We start from the raw sequence: 25507 nt of genomic DNA, 5'->3' as shown, positions 1-25507 counted from the left end.
AGGGTGTCTTCTAGTTCTTCTGCTCCTGTTACCCTTTTCCATGGAGTTTCCTCCACTTTGTTGTTGCTCTCCACAACAGTCGTCTTTTCTGCTGTTCTTCCACCTCTTGTACTTCTCTTTGCTCTTGTTGTTCCAGTGTTCTACATAAGAACTCTTCATCTTCTGTTGCTCTCTTCAGTGTGGTCACCTGCCGTTCCAAGCCTCTCACTGTTTCTTCTAAAAGCGCCACTCGCTTGCACTTATTGCACGTGTACGCCATGTTGTTCTCTGGGAAGAAAACAAACATTGCGCACACTGTGCAGGTCACCACCACTAGAGTGTCTTTCTCGTCTCTAGTGCCTTTCATTTTTTCTTTCTACTTGTATTGGAATGACCTATGTTTTGTCCTGTTCTGCTTTAGAGTAAACAGAGTCCCACTGGTATGTGGTGTGCCGTACAAGAAAAAGAAGTTAGGGACCACCCCTGTGACCTCCCCCTCTGAACTTCTCTGCCAAACTCCTGCTAGCTGTCCCTGATTGCTCGCTCGCTGAGAGCTGGCTCTTTTGTATAGCCTCTGGATCAGCTGACACAGCTCCCTCTCCTCTGCTCAGGTAGGAGTCAGGAAACAGAACGACATAATCTGAACACTGGTTTACCACCTCAGCGAGGATTAGACTAGGACTGATAAAAGGTATACATAAATGTTGACTCCTGGCCCATTCAGTGTCTTAACTACCCTGTCAACTCTCAAAACAGAAATAGTGCTTTCACTTCCTTCTACCTTAATCCATTTCTTTTTAAAAAAATTATTCTGCTTTTCCCATTTCTGTTTACCTTTTATTTAATATATTTTATACCACTTTTCATTAGAAAAATCATAAAGCTGTATAATGCACGATGTAAAAACACAGTAAAACCTTATACGGCTTAGGTCCAGGCTATCTGTCAGAGCGCCTCTCCCTCTATGAACCTGCTCGGACTTTAAGATCCTCCAGCGAGACTCTACTTATTACCCCTTCCTTCCTGCAAATTCATCTTGCGGAGACACAGAATAGGGCTTTTTCGGTGGCCGCCCCTAGACTGTGGAACTCTCTCCCTATTGAGGTCCGGTTGGCTTCCTCATTATTGAGTTTTCGTGCACAGGTGAAGACTGTTCTATTTAGATGGGCTTTTAACCAATGTAGTTAGTTTTAACCTATGTTTATTTAATTCCATTTTAAATTGCTTAAACTGAATATCATGTTTATTAATTATTGCTGTTTTAATGTAAGCCGCCCTGAGTTCCTCGGAAAAAGGGCGGGGTATAAATATTTTAAATAAATAAATAAATAAAACCTATAGCTGAAGAAACAGATTCTCCAAGGCAGTTCCTTGAATCTTCTGCTCTGTATACTTAATCTCACTTCCCTCCATAGCCATGAGAACAGACATGCTATTTTTTAATTCCAAAGCAGCCACAAGTCTTCCTTTTCAATAGCACTTGACTGTCATAGAAATCTCTGCCACAGAAGTTGAAAAACTGTCCAGAATCCCATACGCAGGCTACACTGGCATTTGCCAGCTATCACCATTAGAATGCCCTGTTTTAATTTTGTAAATAAGGGGGAATTTCAGCAAGTCCAGGTTGTGATGCTACAGTGCTGTACCAGTAAGAAAAACTTTAAAACTTCATCCTCTACAGAACAATGGAGATTCTAGTAGTGAGAGGTTGACCATCACCTGGTTACTTCACCCTGTGATCACCATTAATTAGTAGCTCAGGGACTAGGAACTTGTAGTACAGCAATATCTTGGAGATCACAACTTCCATCCCTGAGAACTGACCATGGTTCCTGGACAGATAGGAGATGGGAGTACAACATCAGCTGGAGGGCCACTGGTTATCTATTCCTGGTGTGGATGGAGTCTTGGTAGGGGACCATTAAGATGGATGCAGCAGGCAGGTCTCAGTTCTATCTAAGAGGGTTCTGAGGCTACTACTACATGAAGAGCACCAGAAGTTTCTTCGTTTTTGTGAAATTCCCCAGAGCTCCTTCTACCCTCTGAACCACAGGATGGAAGTGCTTGTTAAGCAGGTAGTGGGAGAGCTAAACATATGGGGAAGTGCTTCCTATCAGGTCTCCCACACACAGGCACATAATTCTTTTTTATCCCAAATAGTCAGGATTGGGAAAAATTCCTCTAGTGCTGGGGTTCCTAACCTAGGGTCCATGAATGGGCTTCAGGGAGGTTGTGAAGTGTGAAATCAAATTCCATAGCAATAAAATCTAATGTGTGTATTTATGTGGGTCCATAGCTTTTATCAGATTCTCAAAGGGGTACATGACTCAAAAAAGGTTAACAACCACTGTTCTAGTGCCCCTGTAAGTGACATTCCAGCCAGGATCACACCCATTTAAGCAGATGCAAATAATAATGCTACTGTTTATATGATGCATTATAGGTCTTCAAAGCATTTCCTGTACATTAATGTAATCTTTACGGTAGCTCCACAAGGTAGGCCACTATTTTCATATTGCTGTCAGACATTTTGATGAGATTCCACATACAATACTTATAGCTGCTCCATTATATTGTTAGTACTAAGGCAACACTGGTGGTTTTAAATACATTGTCTGTGTATTTTGCTTAGTAGGTGGAGTTTCAGCCCATAGGTTTTCAAGCTCCCCTTTCAGGATAAATCTATCCCAGTGTCCTGGAGCTTAACAAGAACTTGAAACTGAGTCACCACGAGGATGACCCTGTACTGAACTCTTGTGTGTGCCCACCAACTGTCTAGAAAAATACTCTACAGAGAATGATCAGATGAACATTGTTGGTGAACAACAATGGGCAACAACTGCTTTGCCAAAGATTGGTACTCTTGCTCACTTCTACAATTGCACAGTTGACATGTTTCCCATATGTATTCTGTGCTTAGTAAGAAGAGACAGGGTAGCTGGAGGGATCAACAATTAATTGTACAGAGGAGACAGTGTGAAGTTAGAGGGGGTAGCAGATCTTTCCATTAAACAGAAAAATGTCCTGGATAATCAACAATGAGTGGCCTTCCTATTACCTCCACAAAAGGCTTTTTTTGCCTTTAGGACTATTATTTATTTTTATTTAGTCCATTTCTATACCACTTATATTTAAATAAAACTAAGTGGTGTACAACAAATCAAAACATCTTAAAGCAGCAGCTACAAAAAAATAAAATACAGTTAACGGAACAAAACATCCTCTTTACTACCAACATAATATAAATATTGCATATAAAATTAAGCATGAGAAATACAAGGAAAAAATCATAATATACATAATAAACAGAATATTCCCTAAGTTTCAAGGAAAAACAGACATGTTAAAACAAGCTTATTTTTAAACAGATTAAACAAATCAGCTCATTTCTTAATCACAGTATAATAAAAAGCAAAACAATTACAACAACCGGCCTCCAGTAGAACAGAACTTTGTCTTACTAATGTTGGGAAAGGAAAAAAAATGTTTAGTTTACTCAAACACACCCTTACAAGATTGGCACATTCGTATTTAAACATATCAACATTCTAAACCAACACATTCACACTTGCCTCAAATCACACTCTACAAGCACATAATTCAACCTCACATCCTAAAAACAGCATACTCACATGTACATACCATGAACATCACCATGACAGCCACTCAAATCTACATACAGCCAAATAATGCACACACATATTCTAAGTACAACATTCATACCAAACTCTCCCTTGTCTCTCAGTCAAGGGGGCAGAAACTGTGCCCACCAGGTTCTCACCCTGTGGGTATAGAAACCACTTTTTCCAACATAATAGACAATGACAGTTCCCTCATCTCTCAACTGAGGAACAAAAACCATTTAAGTCTCAAATATTCACCCTAAAGAAGGGCAGGCTTTCAATCATAACAGCTCATTGGTTTGCCTTCTCTCTCCAGCACATACAGCTTGGGGGGGATGGATTCCAGACTCCAAGTGTGATGCTAAGTGCACACTTAGCGTCGCACTTTGCGCAACACTGAGGCACTGCCTCAGGCAGCCCCTCCCCTTTATATACCTGGAGCAGAAGAAAAGAATATTGCAAAGTTGTGGGCAAATGACAACAGCTGCCCACAGGGTCCTTCCAAACACACACACCGCTAACTAATAACCTAACCAGGGCCACTGCTAGCACCTAGAATCCAGGAAGATACAGCTTTTCAAAGCCTTGCATCTCTAAGAATACCCTCATCCACACGACGATTAAGGGTACCAGAGCCTTACTGGTAAATGGTTGTGTATCTCCACACAAGCATGGTAAACCAGAACTGGACAGCTGAACTATATCATAAAGATCAGAAGGGATATCTCTTGAAGCAAACTATGGCATTGCTGGAAAAAAGGGTTGTGAGCACAGTGCCTCATAAAGAAAGATTTTCTCAATTCTGAAGAGTGGGAAAGTGTGGCAGTAGGTTGCCCTAATCCCTAAGTAATTCTAGGAATTTTATCCAGGTGTTTTCAACTTGATTCAGTAACTCGCCAATACCTGTGGCACCTTAAAAACTAATATATTGCAGCATAAGCTTCCATTCCTACAAGAGACTAACATGATTACCCATCCAGACTAGCCAAGAGGAACCTTTGCTGCCTCCTCCAATGGGGTATAACGTAATCCTAGTTATTGGTACTTAGCAGCACTTATTTTCTAGAAAAAATAAAGGCAAATCTGGAAACAGCATACTCTGGTCTAGAAACTCTTCCCCTTAATCCTAGTGTGTGAGAATTCCTTGTAGAAGCTGGGTGTTGTACCATACACACTTTACACTTAGCTCAGGGGCATGTCTATTCTTACTTTCTATGACTGAGGCCTGGCACAGATAATGGATGTCAGGACTGGCCTCTAGTTCATGGCTGTGATACTTTGCCAATTATAGTCACATGTCACAAGGAATGGTCCCTTAGGACACTTCTCAAGGGGTACTGTGCTTTTTAGGACACAATCAAGGAAATAGGAGTCTTTAAAAGAGCAGCATGCTAAATATCTTTTGAGAAAGTAGGAGGCTCAGTCCTCCAAAAGTTAATGCCCTTACATGCCTGTAGTGTGTGTAACCATGGGTTGGAGAGAAACCATTCATTCATTCATTGGCGATCACTTGTGGCCGAGTTAGATAGTCTTCCAAGATAAGGTCTTCAACAGTGGGTCTGTAAGTGACTGTGCAGGCCAGTTCTGGATCCACACAGCCTCCCACAGATGGAAGATGGTCATGATGAGGATTTGTTTGATGTGACTTCCACTTAGCCCATTTGTCCCCTTTGCCCTGTATTCATGCTTCTTCGAAGTCCATAGCACCTTTGATAATAGCCAACCTCCATTTGGAACATTCATGGGCCAAGACTTCCCAGTTCTTGATGCTCATGTTGCAATTTTTTGGATTCGCTTTAAGAACATCTTTAAACCTCTTTTGCTGTCCACCAATATTCCATTTTCCATCCTTAAGTTGGCAGTAAAGTAGCTGCTTTGGAAGACAATGCAGCCATTCGAACATCATGGCCAGTCCAGCGAAGTTGATGTTGAAGGACCATTGTTTCAACACTGGTAGTCTTTGCTTCTTCCAAAACGCTAACATTAGTCCACCCGTCTTCTCAAGTGATTTACAGAATTTTCCGAAGGCAGAGTTGGTGGAATCTTTCAAGAAGTTGGGAGTGGTGTTTATAAATGATCCATGTTTCACAGGCGTACAGTACGGTTGGTAGTACAATGGCTTTGTAAATAAGCATTTTGGTCTCCCTGTGAATATCCTGATCCTCGAACACTCTACGCTTCATTCGGGAGAATGCGGCACTTGTAGAGCTCAAACGATTTTGAATTTCAGCATCGAGGTCAGCTTTTACAGAGAGATGGCTGCCAAGATAGGGGAAGTGATCAACGTTCTCCAGCATCACACCATTAAGCTGGATTGATGGTGCTACAGAGGGACTAGTTCGCCCCTGTTAATGAAGCACTTTGGGTTTTTTAATACTAAGTGAGAGCCCAAGCTTTCCATATGCTTCTGCAAAGACATTTAGGATAGTTTGAAGATCTTTCTCTGAATGTGCAGAGACTACATTATCATCAGTATATTAAAGTTCTATGACAGGTTGACATTACCTTACTTTTTGCTTTCAGGCTACTGAGATTAAAAAGCTTTCCATCTGTTTGATATATGATTTCCATACCAGTACGAAGTTTCCCCTCAATAAGGTGTAGAATTCAAATGCAAAGATGTATCACTGAAAACCAAACTCAAGATCATTCAGACCATGGTCTCTATGTATGGATGTGAAAGTTGGACAGTGAAAAAAGCGGATGAGAGAAAAATCAACTCATTTGAAATGTGGTGCTGGGGGAGAGCTTTGTGCATACCATGGACTTAAAAAAAGACAAATAATTAGATGTTAGAACAAATTAAACCAGAACTGTCACTAGAAGCTAAAATGATGAAACTGAGTTTATTATACTTTGGACAAATCATGAGAAGACATGATTCACTTGAAAAGACAATAATGCTGGGAAAAACAGAAGGGAGTAGAAAAAGAGGAAGGCCAAACAAGAGACGGATTGATTCCATAAAGGAAGCCACAGACCTGAATGTACAAGATCTGAACAGGGTGGTTCATGACAGATGCTGTTGGAGGTCACTGATTCATAGGGTCGCCATAAGTCGTAATCAACTTGAAGGCACGTAACAACAATAAGGTATCAAATCATAGCAATGAAGATAGCAAATAAGGTTGGAGCAATGACACATCCTTGTTTTATGCCTGATCTGACTCTGAATGGATTGCTCTGAAAGCCATTGTTATCCAAAATTGTTGCTGTCATGTCATGAAGGAGTAGCAAAATATTCAAAAATTTATCAGGGCATCCAGTTTTCAGAAGGATGGTCCAGAGAGCGGTTCAATTCACAGTATCAAAGGCCTTAGTCAGATCAATAAATGCCATATAAAAAGATCGATTCTGCTCCTGGTATTTTTCTTGAAGCTGTCGTGCAGTGAAGATCATGTTCACTGATCACCTGGAAGGGTGGAAACCATTTTGAGATTCGGGGAGGACATCCTCTGCAATCGGTAGGAGTTGATTTGCGAGCATCCTTGCAAGGATTTTACCTGCGGTAGCAAGAACACAGATACCTCGATAGTTCCCACAATCTGTTCTATAACCCTTCTTAAAAAGGGTGATAATTATGGCATCCCTAAAGTCTTCTGTAGGGTTGCCATAAGTTGTGGTTGACTTGGAGGCACATGACAACAACAAAGTCTTCTGGGATCTTCTCCCTCATCCAGATTTTTTCAATGAGCTTATGAAGTTGTTGTGTAAGTTCACGCCCACCTTCTTTAAAGACTTCAGCAGGAATCCCATCAGGTCCACTAGCTTTATTGTTCTTCATTTGCTTGATGGCTTTACTGACTTCATCCAAATTAGGGGATACTGCAAGCTCATCTCTAGTTTGTTGTTGTGGAATTTGCGAGAAGACCTCACCAGCCACAACAGAGTTATGATTAAGGAGGTCGTGGTAATGCTGTTTCCAGTGCAGTGCAATAGACTCTTTATCCTTACCCTTAAGAAGTTTGGTAGCATCCATTGAACGTAAGGGATTTGTACTGTAATTTGTTGGTCCTTAGATGGCCTTTGTGGCATAAAAAAATCCCCATGCATCGTGAGCATTGCAAAGTGCTGGATTTCTTGAGCTTTCTTTATCCACCACGTGTTCTTAAGTTCTCTAGTTCTTCTTTGGACCTCAGCCTTTGCACTGGCATAGATTTTTTTCTTAACAGTACAGTTAATGTCTTTCTGCCATATCTGGAAGGCTTTCCTTTTCTTGTCGATGATATGTTCAATCTCTCTCATCAAACCAATCCTGATGTTTCTGTTGGCGATTGCGTGTGTAGGTCAGACGTGGTTTAAATCCAAAAGCCGTTTAGAACAGGAATAAGACAGGCCAGGCAAGTTTCATGTAAGAGTCTTTACTAGGCAAAGACATTAGAGACATCTTTCTCCATTGACATTTCTTCCCCCACTCTCTGAGCTCCTGCCAGTTCCCACCTTATCACACTCTCAGCCAGCCACACTGACCTTGATTGTCTGGAACTCTGTTCTCACAGCTTAACCCTTCTGCTTCAGGTTTCTCTCTCTCTGCTAAAAACCTTGTCTGTGAGTCTCACAACCTGCGTCACTGACCAACAGTTTCTTGGTTTGGTATCCAATAGTTTGTTCACGTGCTGCAATAATGGGTGTCTTCAGTTTAATCCAATGTTCCTCGACATTTTCAGGAAGTTCCGTCGGTAGATGTTTCTTGAGAGTTGTTTGAAAACAGGCTTGCTTAATAGGATCTTGAAGGGCATGGATGTTCATTTTACACCTTGATTTTCTTCCTTGGAGCCTACATTGAGGATCAATATTAATGGCCATAGTGGATCGAACTAATCGGTGATCTGTCCAGCAGTCATCGGCACTCGTCATGGCCCTAGTGAGGAGTACATCATGACAATCTCTGGCACAGACAGTTACATAATCCAGGAGATGCCATTGTTTTGACCGAGTGTGCTTCCATGATGTTTTAAATTTATTTTTCTGGTGAAAGAGTGCGTTTGTAATAACAAGATTATGCTCTGCACATTTAGTGAAAAGTAGAATTCCATTCAGGTTGTTATTGTCAACTCCTTCTTTCCCAATGGTTTCGGGCCATAAATCGAAATCATGCCCAACTCTTGCATTGAAATCGCCGAAGAGGATGATTTTGTCCTCCTTAGGTATCTTTGACAAGATGGTGTCCAGACTGCTTTGAATTTAACATATTCCAAATTCTGCAAGATCCAATGCCATTCCCTGTGGCTGTTCACCAGTGCACAATGGCTCTTTAAAAATATTTTAACTTCCACCAACAGTTCTCTCCTTAATATTATCTGTTTCCCTATTAAAGTAAAAAGTCTCCTACCAAGAATATAATTGACAAATTAAGATCAATAAAGTAATTTGTGGAAAAAACTGCCTCCTGGCCTTCCTAGCTAATTCCAATGAGGGTTGCTGAGCAAAGGCTTTGTGGAATCCTGTTACTTGCCCCTAAGCCTTCCAATTACAAGAAGTTATTAAGATTTAGAGAGCTTAAAATAGCTGCCTTTTTGTTTGGCTGTTTCCCCTCTTGCCCACCTCTGCAGTTATGGTTTTAAAAATCCACACACACTGTCATTTTATTGGAGGGGTCTGTTATGAGAGGCTCTGGGAGCAAACCTTCCCAAGAAGACAATAATGAGCAATTATTATTCAGGTTATATATAGTTGTAGAGTGACATAAACCAAAGCCCATCAAAAGAGACTGCTTTGGCATCAGACACTGTTACAGGACTCTATCCTCCCACTACCAAGTCCGAATAAAACCTAGGCATCTTCACTCACTACAGTGCTGTTTAAGTAAAGAAAAAAAGAGGAAAATCTCAGAGTACCCAGAGACTATTCAGTATCAGTATCAGACTTAACAACCCTTAAAAGTTGAGAAAGTAAGAGCACCTCCAAGCAATCATGGTTTAATATGTTCCAGGGCGAGGAAGAAATCCCCCTGTACCTTTAACACCTTCCAGTGATCAGATGCCAAAGGCAGCTTGCCTTCCAATAGTTGAGCACTCAAGGTAATTTTGGGGGGTGCCAGCGCCCCATATCATATATACACACTGGCACACACACAGTTCAGACAGCTGAATTACTCTGCATATTTCCATAACATTCTTTTCATCCTCTGTGGTTTTGCAGAGTTGTGGCTCTCAGCCTTCTTATTCTTTGCAGAATAGCAGATATTAATGAGGAAGAACTGTCATTTTATACATAACAATGCTGGCCTGGCTGGCAACTAATTTTTAACAGGTCCTTTCTTTTGAACTGCTGGTGGATACTGCCAGCAGAAATCTCAATATCCATAAACCAGTGGAAGAACAGTTCAGCCTCCCAGGATGCTGACTGTAGCTGACATTAAGGTGGCCATGCTGGAACAAAGGAAGAATAAAACATTAAACAATATATCAAAAAGTTCAGTGGCATCACTTGTGGGTTAAATTGACAAACAATTTTTATTATACTATGTGTGACCAATGTCAGGATATCTGTGCTATCTGTGATCGTTTCTTGCAAATGTAGAGATTCGCTGCCTCTCTACAGATGTTAATACAATTATCTCAGCAATGCTCAGTAAATTTTCACCAATTTGCTCCTGTAAAAGACTAAAGTTGTGCCTATTTAACATCCATTTAAGATCTAATCATCAATTACTGTAATTTTTGCATCTCATTGCCATTCAACTTCCATCTTACCAGTTCTCTTTTATTTATGTGTCAAGCAAGATTTCACTTCATGCATCTGACAGAAGTAGGACTGAGTCTATGAAAGGTCATGCCATAATACATTTATCAGCTTTGAAGATTTGTAGCCACAATGTAGGGGCTGCTTGGAATTGAATGATATGGGCAGCAGGGGTGTAGCTATGGGGGAGGAGCATGTGTGGGTCTCACTCCCTCAGAGGTATTCAACTTCCCTTAATATTAAGCTTTAATTTAAAAAAGAAAAGAGTAAACCTCTCTTCTCTTTACTTCCAGAGAAATAAATATGTGTAGGCAATATCCTATTTAACTGCTCTGTAAGCAGAAAACCTATTTCCATCTTCTAGTATTCTGGTCAATGAAAGCAAATTATTGACAAGTACTTGGCATTTAATTTCATTTTGTCAGTATTTTTATTTATAAGAAAATAAAATAAAATCTGAAGCTGGACCTGTGCAAACAAACCGAAATGAATACTACCAACCCACAAGTACAGTAATGCTCTTGTGCAGGTTCCATTAATTTCGGGGGTGGGTGGGGGGTTACTCAGGAGAACTTTCCACTGAATTGTATTCCCTGTTTTCTCTATGTTCCGCTCACAGGAAGATACAGGCACATAAAGAAAGGTCATTAATGAAATGAGAGGTCACTTAAACCCATAAAAATCTCATGGAGCTTTTTTAAAAAAAAACCTTGCAACTCTAAATATTTTTGGTGAAAGAAAATTCGGTTTGGGGGCTTCCCTTGATGTTCAAGTGCCATTTTATGGTTGCATGTGAGATTCACAGTACAATCTTATACATGTCTACTTAGAAATTTCCCTTGAGTTCCATTATGCTTCCTCCTAGGTAACTGGATATAAGATTGTAGCCTTAGGCGCCAGTCCTACTGTATGTGCACCGCCCTGGAAGAACATCCCATTGAACCAGTGCCGGATTTAGGAACAAACCATAGCTTAGGGACTCACATAATGTGGAGCATCTAAATATGTTGGAGATAATTGAGAAGATGTATTCTAACTGAAATTGCTTCCATATAAAAACCTTTCACATAAAAACCACCACCAGTATTCTGAACCCTGATTTCCCATTCCAGTCCATACGCAATCTATCACCCAGTGTGTGAATAAAAGAAAAAGAGTGAAAAACAATGTCAAAGTCAATGATGGTGGCTCACCTAATGCTAATAAAAGGCTCTACCCAAGAGACAAACTTTGAATTAATTTCTTTATTCCAATGATAGATGCCCTTGAAGTCAACTTGAAGAAAAGAGCAATCATACATAATAATGTTGCAAAAAGATTTATGTTTTTGGTTGATTTAGAAGTCTCAGAAGAACAGTTGTGTGAAGGTGCAAACCTTTTGATGAAAGACTGTCCTGACAATGTTGATACTAATCTTGTTGGGAAAATGAAGCATTTCTACACTTACATCAAGCAAAGATTTTCAGATAAAGGACACATGCCACCAGAATCTGTATCAGGTCATTTTTGACATAAGATTCAGTTGGCTTTCCCTAATGTAGTTTGCAGATATTTTTCAGTCTAATTGTTTACCATTTATTTTTTCATTATCTTTTCAATTATGCAATACACTTTTTTCTCTATTTTTTATGGTATGGGGCCTCTGAATCTTGAAATGGCTTAGGGCTTCAGTGTGTCTTAATCCAGCCCTGCATTGAATTCAGTGGGGCTTGCTTCTAAGAAAACAGCATTGCACTAACATACAGTTGATTTAGATCAAGTAGATATGCTGTTGTTATAATAGAATTTAATATATTTGTTTTACTATTGTACATTTCAGGCAGCAGTGCCAAAATGTATTTCCTGTCTTGAGTATATATACTCATTTGAATATGTCAACGTTAACTTCAGTTCTCTTTTCAACCTGTGTTTACAGCCAGTTTTGATCAATTCTAATCAGTTTTGATCCATTCTAATAAAAAGGTATTGCTTTATCTTTTAGCGATTATTTATTTAGAATATTGATAAATGAGCTTTCTATGGGCTAAATATAGATAAAACATGGAGCACAATTCAGTGGCTTTGAAATTAATGAGACCTTCACAACAGAGAGAGGGAGGCTGGCAATGACACCAGGGCTTGCTCCAACCACTGTCGCTTCCCCATCCTCCATGGGGCTGATGCCAACTGCCCTGTGGGAAGGAAGATGGAGGCAGAAGGCAACATCAGGGCCTACTCCAGTTGGACTGTCCCCTTCTTGCCCCCCCCCACCAATTTATAGCAGCTGTCCTGGAGGAAATAACATCTGCTGTAGCAGGGCTGGTGGTTTTATTTTTTTTGAGCATGTAGTTGTTGTGCTTTATAAATGTGGTTAGCCACTGAGAGCCCTAGCTGAAAAGTGGAATATAAATCTGCCAAATAAAGAAATATCACCTTTAAATAATGTTTTCCAAGTATTTTGCATAGTAAAATTGCACTAAAACTCAAACAGCCCAAACACCTTACTTCTAAATGTCAATATTCAGTTAAGTCATATTCTGCACATAGATCCACTGACTGAAAGAATATACATCTTGGGACCATCTCACCCCTTATATACCCAGTCAATCACTGCACTCTGCAACTGAGGGCCTCCTGCAGATACCCTCTTATAAAGAGGTCGGTTCTGCACAACAAAGGAAACGGGCCTTTAGTGTTGTGGCATCTAACCTTTGGAATTCCTTCCCCTTAAATTCTAGACTGGCATCATCTCTGTTGTCTTTTCAGTGCCTATTGAAGACCTTCCTCTTTCAACAAGCCTTTTAAATAGATGCCTTACTCAGTCTGCATCTGTATTGTGATTGTTTTTATAGATGTTTTTGAAGATGTTTTGTTTTTAAGATGTTCTCTTTTAAGATATTTTGTTTTTTAAATGTTTTTAGTGTTTATCACCTGTTGTTTGCTGCCCTGGGCTCCTTCTGGGTGGAAGGGCAGGATATAAATGTAAAAACAAATAAATAGTGGGTGGTCCCATAGTTCTGTCTGTCCCTATCCATCTCCCCAAGAGGCTTCATCACCATGGCGAATGTCTCTTTATTTAGAGCAGTGTCTGTGCTGCTGATTGGCTGTAAGGAATGCAGAGTTCATTCTCAGGCTCCTCCTACCACTGAAAGGCTAGGAGATTACTTGTTGCTGCCCTGAGGGAGTTGGGAGAGGGAAAGAAGTTCTCCTCAGGGCAGAATCGGGTAATGAAACAGAGGAAGGAAAAAGATAAACCACGAGGAATCTTTCACACACACAATTATGAGCTCAAACCCCACGTCTTTGGGGTCTTCTTCCATGCATGTCTCTGCTTCGGGGTGTGGGGTTGCATATAGAATCTTTCACTTCTGTGACAGAATTCTTTATATAACAACGTTTATTAAGATGTGCCTAGTGTTCAATAGTCCTCATTGTTAGTCACATTTGGTTGCATTATAGCAAAACGATTTTGGGGGAGGGGGGAAATGTACCCCCATCAACCCCCTCCCTACAGTACACAAATTATTTGTAATCCCCCTCCCTAAGACCTAAACATAACATTAGTGAAGCTTTTTTAAAAGGAAAAGGGGAAGGATCATAAGAAAGAGGGCTTTTCTTTTCAAAATGGAGTGCTGAATGATATAACATATAAAATCCTACCCCTAATAGTGATGAGACAAAATCGAATGGTTTGCCCCAGGTGACAGAACTTCATGGCTGAAGAAGTAACTACCAAGGTTTTTCCCTCCAAATCTGAGCCCCACAGCTCTCATCTTGCATGCAGAGATATTTTAGCTTCAGTCTTTTCTCAGTTTCTGGAAGAGAATTTTTTTTCAATTACTTTTAAAAAAAGTTTGCTTGAAAAGAAGCAAACTTGTGTAAACTAATTCAGATTCATTATTAGTTATCTTTTAAATAAATACTAGTTTGCACTTATTCGCCTTCCTACTGGAATTTCATGAATGCAATGACTATAAACTAACCAGGATAAATCAAATTGTGGCTAGAATCCTTTCCAGGCTACTCCAAGCAGAATGGGGTAAAAACTGGTCAGGAAGTCACCATCTCTTCAGTTCTCAGCTAACTGGGGGCAGGGGGCACAATCCAGTCAGAAAAATAGAAGATTAAACTTTTCTGTTGCAGACCTAGATTTATTATTTAACTTGCAAAGCTGCTGTCATTATGATAGGTAGGAACGTGAGAGAGATTCACTTCACCTTATTAACTGTTCTTCCATAATAGTCACAATCCAGAGTGGGAAGTATGTGTCATCCACATGTACAACAAATTAAATGTCTTATTCTTCTGCTCAGCCGACACCTGTACCACATTGCAACCTGCTTTGGAGTTTCGGAAGTGGCTTGCAGTGTAATGGAGAGTCTGTTGTAAAGGAAGAAAACAGGCCCAATACCTTGTATGTAATCCATTATGTGTGTGCAAAGTTTGCCCCAAAAGGGGAGAAGGAATCCAAATAAATATAATTACTGAATGCTAGACTGGGATTTTGTGTGGAACTAGAGTAGGATTTTATCTTTCAGGGCCCAGGCAAGATCAGCAAAGTAGAAGTAACCTGGGGTTTAAACATTTTTCATAGCCCACAACAGATTGAGTTAGTGGATTCATAACAGCTGTTCTGAATGGAAAATTTACATGTACTGTCGACTGTGGACATTTTTGTTATGTGCCTTCAAGTCGATTACGATTTATGGCGACCCTATGAATCAGCAACCTCCAATAACAACTGTCATGAACCACCCTGTTCAGATCTTGTACGTTCAGGGTCTGGGGCTTCCTTTATGGAATCAATTCATCTCTTGTTTGGCCTTCCTCTTTTTCTACTCCCTTCTGTTTTTTTCCAGCATTATTGTCTTTTCTAGTGAATCATGTCTTCTCATGATGTGTCCAAAGTATGATTACCTCAGTTTCACCATTTTAGCTTCTACTGATAGTTCTGGTTTAATTTGTTCTAACACCTAATTATTTGTCTTTTTTTCAGTCCATGGTATGCACAAAGCTCTCCTCCAACACCACATTTCAAATGAGTTGATTTTTCTCTTATCCGCTTTTTTCACTGTCCAACTTTCACATCCATACATAGAGATTGGGAATACCATGGTCTGAATGATCCTGACTTCAATGTTCAGTGCTACATCTTTGCATTTGAGGATCTTTTCTAGTTCTCTCATAGCTGCCCTCCCCAGTCCTAGCCTTCTTCTGATTTCTTGACTATTGTCTCTATTTTGGTTAATGACTGTGCCAAGGTATTGATATAATCCTTGACAAGTTCAATGTCCTTGTCCTGGTTTTGTGCTTTCCTCTTTAACTTTCATCAGCATTCGGTTCAGATCATTACTGGTTTCAGCTAGTATTGTCTGCATATCTTAAATTATTGATGTTTCTCCCTCCAATTTTCACACCTCCTTCATCTTGGTCCAATCCCATTTTCTGTATGACATGTTCTGCATATAGATTAAACAAATAGGGTGATAAAATACACCCTTGTCTCAAATCCTTTCTGATTGGGAACCAATCAGTTTCTCCATATTCTGTCCTTACAGTAGCCTCTTGTCCAGAGTATAGGTTGTGCATCAGGTCAAGACTATGGACATAAGATGAATATATTTACATATATGCTAAACATCTTTGTTTTGAATTTCTGTGATTTTTCACATGTAGTTATAGTCTTTATTATTATTTTCTCTATACAGTTATTGGTATATATGTTTTACAATATAAGTATTCAATAATTATCATTTATTGTATTTGTATCTGTGTGATGGATGACTTTTATACACAAATTTTCTGTATTGTGTACAATTAATCCCAAGTATTATTCTTTCTGAATAACATATGTGTTTGAAATCAGGATGATACTAATGTTTTCACCCAAACTCCACTTTTATCCACTAAAAATTATATAGAAATGTTTACTTGATTTCAGATGAATTTGCTTTCATGTATAATAGCCCTGTCCAGAGCCCTCTACTGATTAAGCTCAGCATGCACATTGGAGCTGCTGAATTGTGACCCATGTGTTTAGGATCTCATTTTAAGCAGTGCTAATTGTATATGCTTTACTGAATTATAGGGATCATTTCTGGCTTTTGTATACTTTTTTTAGTAATAATGTTTATTGTATCAGTATTTCAAATAGATAAATAACAGAAATAAAGAAGGACCAAATTTCACTTCTATGTTCTGAAGGGTCTCCTCCTCCTCCTCACTATAGACTGCTATGTCTAACCAGGAATTTCAGTTCCAAGTGTCAGAGCAGGAGCAAGGTAAACCAGACACTCCATTCTTCACAAATTTAGAAAGAAAAGAATTAAGTGATAATCTATCAAGGTAAGATTCAGGATTTTTTTAAAATCACAAAATACCGAAGTACTTTTGAATTTTAAAGCGACTATGAGTATCTTCACAAGCATGTTTTAATCTAATAATTTAACATAATTTAATAATTTAACAAATGTGAGGGAGTTGGATATCAAAATTGGATAAGTTGGATATCATTCACAAAGCAAACCTTTTAGAGATTGATTTTCAGTGTAAAGGCTTACTGAAAGCGGTTCACTCCTAGTATGGGAGCACTTAGCAGTAGCAGCTGTGTACCACCTGCTCAAGAGAATCACTTACAGAGAAGTTTTGCAGCTATGTAACCAAGATGAGGTGCTTGCCTCAGGTTATACACATACATTATGCACATTAAGATTACATCTATTGGAACATAGGCATATGCCTTATGCCATCTATCTCAGTATTTTCTACTGGGACTGGCAGCAGCTCCCTAAGGCTTCTGACAGGGATGTTTCGCAGCCCTGTCTGTTAATGTAGCTGCACCCTTTTGTGTGCAATCAAAAACTGGCCCTTTCCTGATAATATTCCAATGATCCCCATAGGAATATGGGATCAGAGGGAAGGGGTAAGTCCACATCTCTTCAGCCAAGTGTATACTAGAGAGAGTGTAGGACTTGGGCTGGGGCTCTGATCATTGCTTAGTCATAAAATTTATCAGTTGGCTTTGGGCCTACCCTACCTCCAGGGTGGGTGCGAGGATTAAATGGGATAACCTTCAGAATGCTCCCTGAGCTCCTTGGATGAAAGGTCAGCTGCAGAAATTTGAATCTGACGAAAACCTGGAATCTTTTGGTGGGGGTGGGGATAATTTCCCCTTTTTTCTTATGGTAAAGAGAAGACGAAAAGTTTAATAACAAATTAAAACTGAGCATTCTATGAAATGCTCTTTTACAGTGGGCACAAATCCGCTACTGAGGCTATGTATACTTGACTAGGAGTAAGTCCCATTGTTTATAGTAGAACTTACTTCTGTTTTTGAGTAAACATGCATAGGATTGGGTTATAAAACATTAAAGAAAAACACCATGGAAGAAGAGTGTGATTATCAGCAAGGCCAGCCCCCTTACCAGCGAATGCACAGGGTCAAGGGGGCTGCTTTCTCCCTTCCTCCTTATCTACATAGAGTCCTTGTATGTTGAACGTTAGTTCACCTAAGGTCACAGGTTATCAACATCAGTCGTCTAGTGAAGGCAAAAGATAGAGGAGACCCCACTCAAGAATTCTTGAATCTTGGGAAGTACCAGAAATTTTCTATTTGGGAGTCAGACTTCAGACAGCAGAATATATAATATATGCTATTTATTCATATCTTGCACACTACAACTAATAAAATGCATTCTAGATGTCCTTGGCCATCATTGCAGAAACAGAAATATTGAAATACATATCAGCATGAAACAAATTGCTGGATATCCATTTAACATCAAAGTAAAAGACTCTGAAGGCACATCTAAGTTAAAACAAGTGACAATAGATGAAGGACTGAGTTAAACTCTAAATCATACTACAGAGGCAAAGTTACACAGTACATGGAAATGCATGTCATAATACATCACCCATCATATGTCATGGATGTAACAGATGGATGGTTCTCCTGCTTTCTTCGACCCCCACTCCAGAGCTGAGGAGTCATGAGTGCTATAAATCCTGGCTTTTGATACACTTTCTTATATGAGGGAAGGTGTGATCCCATGGCCTCATCAATTATGCTGCCTACTAGAGGCGGCACTAGCAGCCTTCCTGCCTTCTCCTAGAGAAGGGAGGCATGACTAGTGTTAATAGCCATGCCATATAAGAAGTTTCCTCTTACTTCATGTTTTGTGCAAGACATTGGCTGTCTGCCTAGACATCTTATCTCTAGGTATGTTCCAGCTGCTTTCATAGGAAAATTACAGCTGTAATCAGGAGACAGAGGAGAAAGGGGGGGGGCAATTTTAAACTACTCCTGTTTTACTTTTTGGCCTTATGCATGAAGCAGAGATTATAAGTTATTTCAGCAAATCTTAAGCATATTCTAAGTTAGACAAGTAAATATAAGCAGATGTAAATAATTTCAGCACATTTTATGCATATTTCAAGCCAATATCTGGGCTGCCTCATTACAAGGGGCAGAATTTTTGAACTTTTACTCCAAATAGAAACCAGTTTTTAATCATCTGGCAGTAAATAAATAGAAAATAATAAATAGAAAACAATGATTGAAGGGGAACAGAAAAAATATTTGAAATATTATTCCTTCCCTCTCTCCCCGCAACCCATTAATCCTCCTTCCTGCTTTCAAGTATTTTTAAAACTGTTTTTTGTCTTCAGAATGTAGTTAAAATTCAGAAACTCTTCCCCCATCTTCAAGATCAGGTTCTCTTTATAAAATTGTTTTTCATTGTGGATGTGTGCTATTTTGCCTGACACAAACCCAGTCACCAAACCACCTTGTTAAATTAGTTCCAAACCTATTTCTAAGTGATGTTTTGTTTATTGAAACAATATTTCATTTTTATGGTGACACTTCCTTGTTGTGCTCTATTTCTGCCCATGTTAAAGAAATTATGCTCAAAACAGTTTTGGCGCTATATGCATATGCAGCTCTCCTGTATATCTAAAATAACTTCTCCTGCCTGCTGGCACAGTAAGGAGACTTACTTCCTCCTTTGATAGGAATGTCCCAAAGTGGCATCCTTTTGCAATACAATTTCCACTGAAATCAATTGCATAATGGGCCAAGATCTTCTGCCCATCCCATCATTGCCATTTCTTGGCATCTGGGACAACCAAAATCAATATGGAAAGTTCAAGCAACTTGTAGGCTTCCTATTCATGGCAGCCAGAATGGTTATTACTAGGCATTGGAAACAACTTGAGGACCTGGGTACCTGGTTTCTGGCAGTCTCAGAAAAATGAAACAAGATATCCCTCTTTAGGGGGCAAATTGAAAAAAACCCATTTTATAATATCTGGCAAACTTTCATTGAATTTACAGCAAAAATAATAGCCCCCAATGAGATCCCTGCATGATGTGCCTTTGTTTGGAAACAGTAACAAACTTTTTGATACCTCCCCTTGTATCCAGACTAAGTGGTCTTGACTTTCTTCCTCTCTCTTTTTTGAGCCAATCTTTTCTGATGATTCTGTGAATTAACAGAATACATTGTAAGATGTGAATAAATTATGTCTGGTTTCTTTTGAGTTTTTTTTTTGTATATGTATTATCTCTTTAATTGTTTATGATTTAAACTATTCCAAAATTGGGGTGTGTGTGTTGAGATTTTAAAAATACAAGAAGAACTTTGGTACCTTTACTGTTTTTAGTTTTAAAAAATACCCAAAATATTTCAATCATCTTTTATATTTTTCTTGCAATAAAGGAAAGAAGCTCCCAACACACCTCTTTCTAATTCAAATGCAAGTGGAGGAGGGTCAGAAAGCAAATCCCCAAGTTATTTTATAGCCCTGGATTTATCTATTGAAAATCTGCAAGAAAGAACTCAGCAACTAATTGATAAGATTAATGAAAACCGTAAGGAAGACCATGTGCTCATGAACAGTTTCCGAGAAAGTCTTTTAATGAAGGTAAACATATCTGGGTGTAATGGAATCCAGGAAATTTGAATACCAGGGAAGAATTAATGAGCTCAATCTTGCCAGTCAGTCAAAATATTTGCTAGCTCCCTCCAAATGTTACCAATCTGCCACATTTAACCAAGGCTTACAAATTATTAAACCCAATGTCCTGGATAAATGTTAAGTACTAGCCTTCAGTTTATACTCTCATATTGCATCCCTCCCCCCACTGAACACACTCCCTCAAGTTCTTTCTTCTTCCCATTTTCCATATTGAAAATCTTCTCATCCACATAGCCCAACTTGCTCTTCTTCATCTTCTGTGAACTCTGCACTGCACTCTTCTCTGCTTAGCAGAAGTGGGTCATTGGATGGGGCAGAACAGATACTCTAGCTTCCAGGTAGGTGGGTCACTGTTGCTGACCTGAAAGTGGGGGAGGAGGCAGCAGGGAGGGTAGCACAAGTCTGCCACCTCTTGCTCCCCAGCCTGTCCTTACTATATTTCCATTGTCAGTCTTCAGCATACTATACTCACACGACTTCCCCTCTTATCATGACAGGTGTCTGGATAGCCACTCAGGGTACTGGACTAGATGGGACTTAGAGCTGATCCAGCTGGGGACATCTTATGTTGTTGCCTTGTCACCTATTTGTTCGCCTTCTCTATCACTTTAATCTAGTACCATTCATTTTCCTTCCATGTCTGTTACTTCTTTGCCCTTCTATTATTTTTTATAACCTGGCCGAATTGTGCTACCCACACAGCCAACCTTCCCTCCCTCCCTGTTTTCCTCTTCAGTTGCAGCACCCAGATTATAGAACTGCCTCTCCTGGGAGGCTTGATAGGTCCCTTTCTTAGTGATCTTTTGGTGAACTGCAAAAACATTTTTGTTTCGCTAGGACTTTAGTCCTGGTGGAGTTCCTCCTGCTGTGAAGCCATTTAGTAATTTAAAGTTTAGTTTGTTACTGGTTGTGCTTGGTATTGGCTACTGTATTTTTGCATGTTGTATTGTTTATTTTTAATGATTGTAAGCTGCCTTGAAAACCCAAGCCCAAAAAGTGGGATAAAAATATTTGGGGAAAATAAATTCATCTGAATATATATGCCATGAGCTTTACATTGTATAGCTGTATAGTTTTCCAAGATTTAGATGCAGAGATCCAAAAGCAGGCCGCTTGGATTGCTTTTATTCTTGCTCATGTATTAAAGCAGGGGTAGTCAACGAGGGGCTCTTCAGATGTTGTTGGACTACAATTCTCATTATCCTGGCTCTGATGGGAGTGTCTTTCAACAACACCATGTTGGCAGTCCCTATGTTAAAGGCTCTTGCCTTTTTCTGTAGTTTTGATTAACTCTGTTTGAAGCTTCCTGTCAGATGCACCCAAGTCAATCACAGCAAATCAGCCTGTGTATCTATACACATACATACTAATGTAATTTAACTCTTCCCAACTAAAGGCCTGGCACATCGCAGCTCTCCCTTGCCTGTCCCTGCCCAATCTCTTTCAATGTTGCATCAGTAACATCTCATAAAGTTCCACAGCGGACCACCACAAATATCAACCTGCGACCACTTGAAAGGGACTGTAACATTACCACATGGTTGCTTAGTTGGTGTTCTGACTTGTTACAGCATGATCCTGAACCTAGTAACTGCCATTTCTGTTTGTCTTACTTCCTAGTCCCTACAGCCCTGTATATGTGACTACAATGTAGCTGATGTGTGCACATAGCCACTTTTAAGTAATTATCACTTAAACCTCAGCTATTCATGGGTGGACACAATTGTCAGTGTTGGGAACAAAAAGCAGGCAAAGAGTAGAAATACTGTTCTGCCGGCTCCAATGCATCTCTACCTCTCTCTCCTGAAAATGGAGGTGGGGAGCATATGAAGCTAATCAAACTCCGGCCCTTTTTACTATAAAACCTGGTGGGAACAGCTTGTTGGTGTTTTTTTTAAAATTCAGCTTCAAAGAGATTTCACAACTTATTGGCAGATTACTCTGTTCTCCCTCCAGGTATGGCTAATAGAAATGCTTTGCTTTGACAACTAGTGTGTTCATAGCCAAAGTCTTCTAGCTCAGGGCAACTCCGTTGTGAAGGAGTTCTTAGAAATCTCTAGTCCACTTTAACTCCTGCTTCTTTCTTTTCCCTTCAACAAGGTTTCAAGCTTGGCCGAGAGGTTGGAGGAAAGGGTGTTCCCTGTTTATGACCATCATAACAAGCTCATTCAGGATAAACTCCAAGAGCTTTCTGAGATCATGGAGAGGATCAAACCGATGGAAACTGAGCTCAAACAAGTCTGTCACACTGTGGAGATGTTGTATAAAGACCTGTGTGGTCAGTCTGAATTGTGATTGCACAGAGAGGTAAAAAGTAAAAAAAAAAAGGGAGAGGTTAAAGAGGGAAGAATGTACGTAAATAGAAGGGAAAAACTGGATCCCAGTATCAGGACCAAACTAGACAGGATGCTTATCATGTAGTTTGGCACTATGTAACTGATTTTTGTTAGACAAATAGCCAAAGTGGAGTGGGAGGCAGCCTGAGTGGGGCTATGGAATGGGTGTTTGGTGCCTTTTGGCCCTTTGCTCCTATCACAGGCCCAACTGGAGTGGGGACCATCCCACACAACTCTTAGTCACAATGGCAGGACAACTAATTGGTGTAAGGGGGGATTCCTATCAGGACACATCAGGGACAAAGAGTTAAAGCCCCCCCCCCGGTCCAGCTCTGACAAACACATACCCCATTTAATAAAAATCAACTACACAAAACCAAATTTTGTAATAAACATCACACCTAGTTAGGCGCTTAGTAAGCAAATAGAAGCCAGTTTGGGGAAAAACTTTCAGTTGCAACCGGGCGTCCAGATCAGTCCTATTTATATATAGCCTGCTAAAGGGCACATATTTGCAGCACTTTGTTGTTCATTCTTTGCTTGCATGCCTGAGTCAACTTCTTCCAATGTAAAACCACAATAAATTTTTAAATATATTAGCATGTGCTGCTGTATTTACTTTATTAAAAAACAAAGAGAAGAATTTGAATTGTCATTGTGTCATAAGAAACTATAAATAAAAAAATGACTTGACAAGATATTGATAATGGTTTTAAGTTGCAGGAGCGTAGGTTCAGATTGGACATTAGAAGGAACTTCTTGACAGTAAGGGCAGTTCGGCAATGGAACCGACTGCCTAGGGAGGTGGTGGGATCCCCTTCGCTGGATGTCTTCAAGCAGAGGCTGGACAGCTATCTGCGGCAGATGCTGTAGCTGTGGATTTCCTGCTGTGAGCAGGGGTTGGACTTGATGGCCTACAAGGCCCCTTCCAACTCTATCATTCTATGATTCTATGACTAGAACGGAATGAGTCCCTGATCTCTCTCTCCTCCATTTTGTCATGATTGACCAAGCACTACTTGAGCAAGGCAAGTCTTTTTTTGTCTGGATTACTCAGTTCACTGGCCATGATGGCCTATTCATTATGCTACCATTGGTAGTCATTCCTGCAAACCTTTGTGTCGGAGCATGCAGTGCAATTAAGTCAGGGGATGCTTTGTTACCACTGAGATAACAAACCTGAACTAGTACACTCACCTAAATGATTCTGTTCTACAACAGGCAAAAGCAGGAAACACAGTAGTAATTCTCTGCAAAGCCAATTTAGAGTACAGAAGACATCCAGCACTGACTAATCTGATATGCAGGGCTGGCCTAAAACATTTTGCTGCCCAAGGCAGACAAGATGGCATTCCCCCATTACATGTACAACAGCTGAATTTAACTTCAACGCTTGCTGGGCAGTTGAATTTAGCTTCAACACTGGCAATGGGACAATGTCCTCTATTGCATGAGAGGACTGCAAGCTAGCTTAAGGGGTGAAGGGCAGGCTGCATGGGACACACAGCTCTGTTCCAAGACCTTGCCACCACTCCTTGCATCTGCTGCTTGAGGCAACTACCTCACTCTGCCTAATTTAAGAGTGGAACATGTGGTTATTAGAACTGACATAAATGATCACAAATATTTGTAAGGTAAAAGTTTCTAATTTTGAATATATTTCAGATTTGAATTTTGAATGCGCAATTTTACCTCAAAATTAAAAGTAATCTTCCAAGCTCTGGCTAAAACAAGATCAGCACAGCACATCTCTTGTTTCTGTTATTTGGGCTGATTGCAGGTGTTGCCACCACTCACCATATGCTCAGAGGTACATGTTACCAAATTCTTCCAAGCTACACAGAAAATGGATTGGACTGTGAAAGACCAACCGAAATTGTGTTTGCATTTTGACAAATTTGTAGGGCAGTACAGTATGTCAGAGAGGAGTTCCGGTCTCCTGCTCCCCTAATGCATTCACTATAGCTGCCCAATTTCCCTGCTTTTTAAAGTTTGATAGAAATATCTGTTGGCTAAAGGTACATTCTTAAACTGCAAGGCTTTTCGCCTATTAGTGAATTTCTCTGTTTTTTAATCCGGGAGGTAAGAAATGGGATCCTGTGCAAGTTTGCTGAGAATGGATTGATCATTTGCATGCTTATTGAGTTCAGTAGGATTTACTCCCCTGCAAGCATGCTTAGGATAGGTGAAACTGACCACAGGGGATGGGGAGGAGGGGAGCAGGCAGGAGGGGAAGGAAGGCAGAGGTTTGATCATTCGCATATTTATTTTCAGTGGGATTTACTCCCATGCAATCATGCTTAGGATAGGTAAAATTGACCATGGGGAGGGAGGCCTTGAGTGGGCAGGGGAGGGAAAAGGAAGAGGAGGGGAGGAAGAAGGGAGAGGAGAGGGGAAAGGCAGGTCTGATCATTTGAATGCTTATTGAGTTCAGTGGGATTTACTCCTGTCCAATCATGGATAGTATAGGTAAAACTGACCATGGGGGAGGAGGCGGAGGAGAGAGCAGCAGAATGAGGGGGAGGGGAAAGGAGGGAATAGAAGGGGAGGAGTGAAGTAAGGGGGGAGGGGCAAAAGGGAGGTGATGGGAGGGAGGAGGAGGGGAGGGCAGGTTTGATCATTTGCATATTGAGTTCAATGGGATTTACTCCCATGCAATCATGCTTAAGGTAGGAAAAACTGATCTGGGGGAGCAGGGAGGGGAGAAGGGCAGAAATGGGAGGAAGAGGGAGGGGAGGAGATTGGATGGGTGGGCACTGGGCAGAGGGAAAGCCCCTTTCCTTTCCAAAAGGAAAACATTGTGAACAGTATCATTCTTTTTCAGGGTGTCCCCCCCATTTTTATTCTACAGCAGGCACATGTAGCCTCCCACCCAAATTTAAACCAAAGCTGTCCCTGGCCACATCCACACTAGACCTTTATTTCCCT

At 40.2% G+C, this 25507-nt stretch overlaps 1 protein-coding gene across 3 annotated transcripts; it reads left to right on the top strand.

The window, feature by feature from the left end:
• Window positions 1-503: 503 nt before the first annotated feature.
• SYCE2 (synaptonemal complex central element protein 2) lies at window positions 504-23180 on the top strand. 3 transcript variants are annotated; one of them, XM_061639894.1, is made up of 4 exons: window positions 504-590; window positions 16495-16610; window positions 19985-20189; window positions 22344-23180. In XM_061639894.1, the coding sequence occupies exons 2-4, from the start codon at window positions 16501-16503 to the stop codon at window positions 22536-22538; spliced, it is 510 nt and encodes a 169-aa protein (XP_061495878.1). In that variant the 5' UTR covers window positions 504-590; window positions 16495-16500; the 3' UTR covers window positions 22539-23180. The 3 variants fall into 3 exon arrangements, with proteins under 3 accessions (XP_061495878.1, XP_061495861.1, XP_061495868.1); XM_061639877.1 differs by lacking the exon at window positions 504-590 and adding an exon at window positions 601-670; XM_061639884.1 differs by lacking the exon at window positions 504-590 and adding an exon at window positions 13328-13489 and having other exon boundaries at window positions 16470-16610.
• The last annotated feature ends 2327 nt before the right edge of the window (window positions 23181-25507 follow it).

This window comes from Rhineura floridana, chromosome 1, assembly GCF_030035675.1.
Source record: "Rhineura floridana isolate rRhiFlo1 chromosome 1, rRhiFlo1.hap2, whole genome shotgun sequence".
Lineage (NCBI taxonomy): Eukaryota > Metazoa > Chordata > Lepidosauria > Squamata > Rhineuridae > Rhineura > Rhineura floridana.
The sequence above is the reverse complement of the archived record's forward strand: the minus strand, read 5'-3'. Positions and strand labels throughout refer to the sequence as shown.

Bases quoted from the DNA above. Each gene is read 5' to 3' on its own strand.
- SYCE2 (XM_061639894.1), top strand. From the start codon at position 16,501: ATGTCTAACCAGGAATTTCAGTTCCAAGTGTCAGAGCAGGAGCAAGGT. The intron at 16,611-19,984 runs GTAAGATTCAGG...CTTGCAATAAAG, and splicing joins TTAAGTGATAATCTATCAAG to GAAAGAAGCTCCCAACACAC. The intron at 20,190-22,343 runs GTAAACATATCT...CCCTTCAACAAG, and splicing joins GAGAAAGTCTTTTAATGAAG to GTTTCAAGCTTGGCCGAGAG.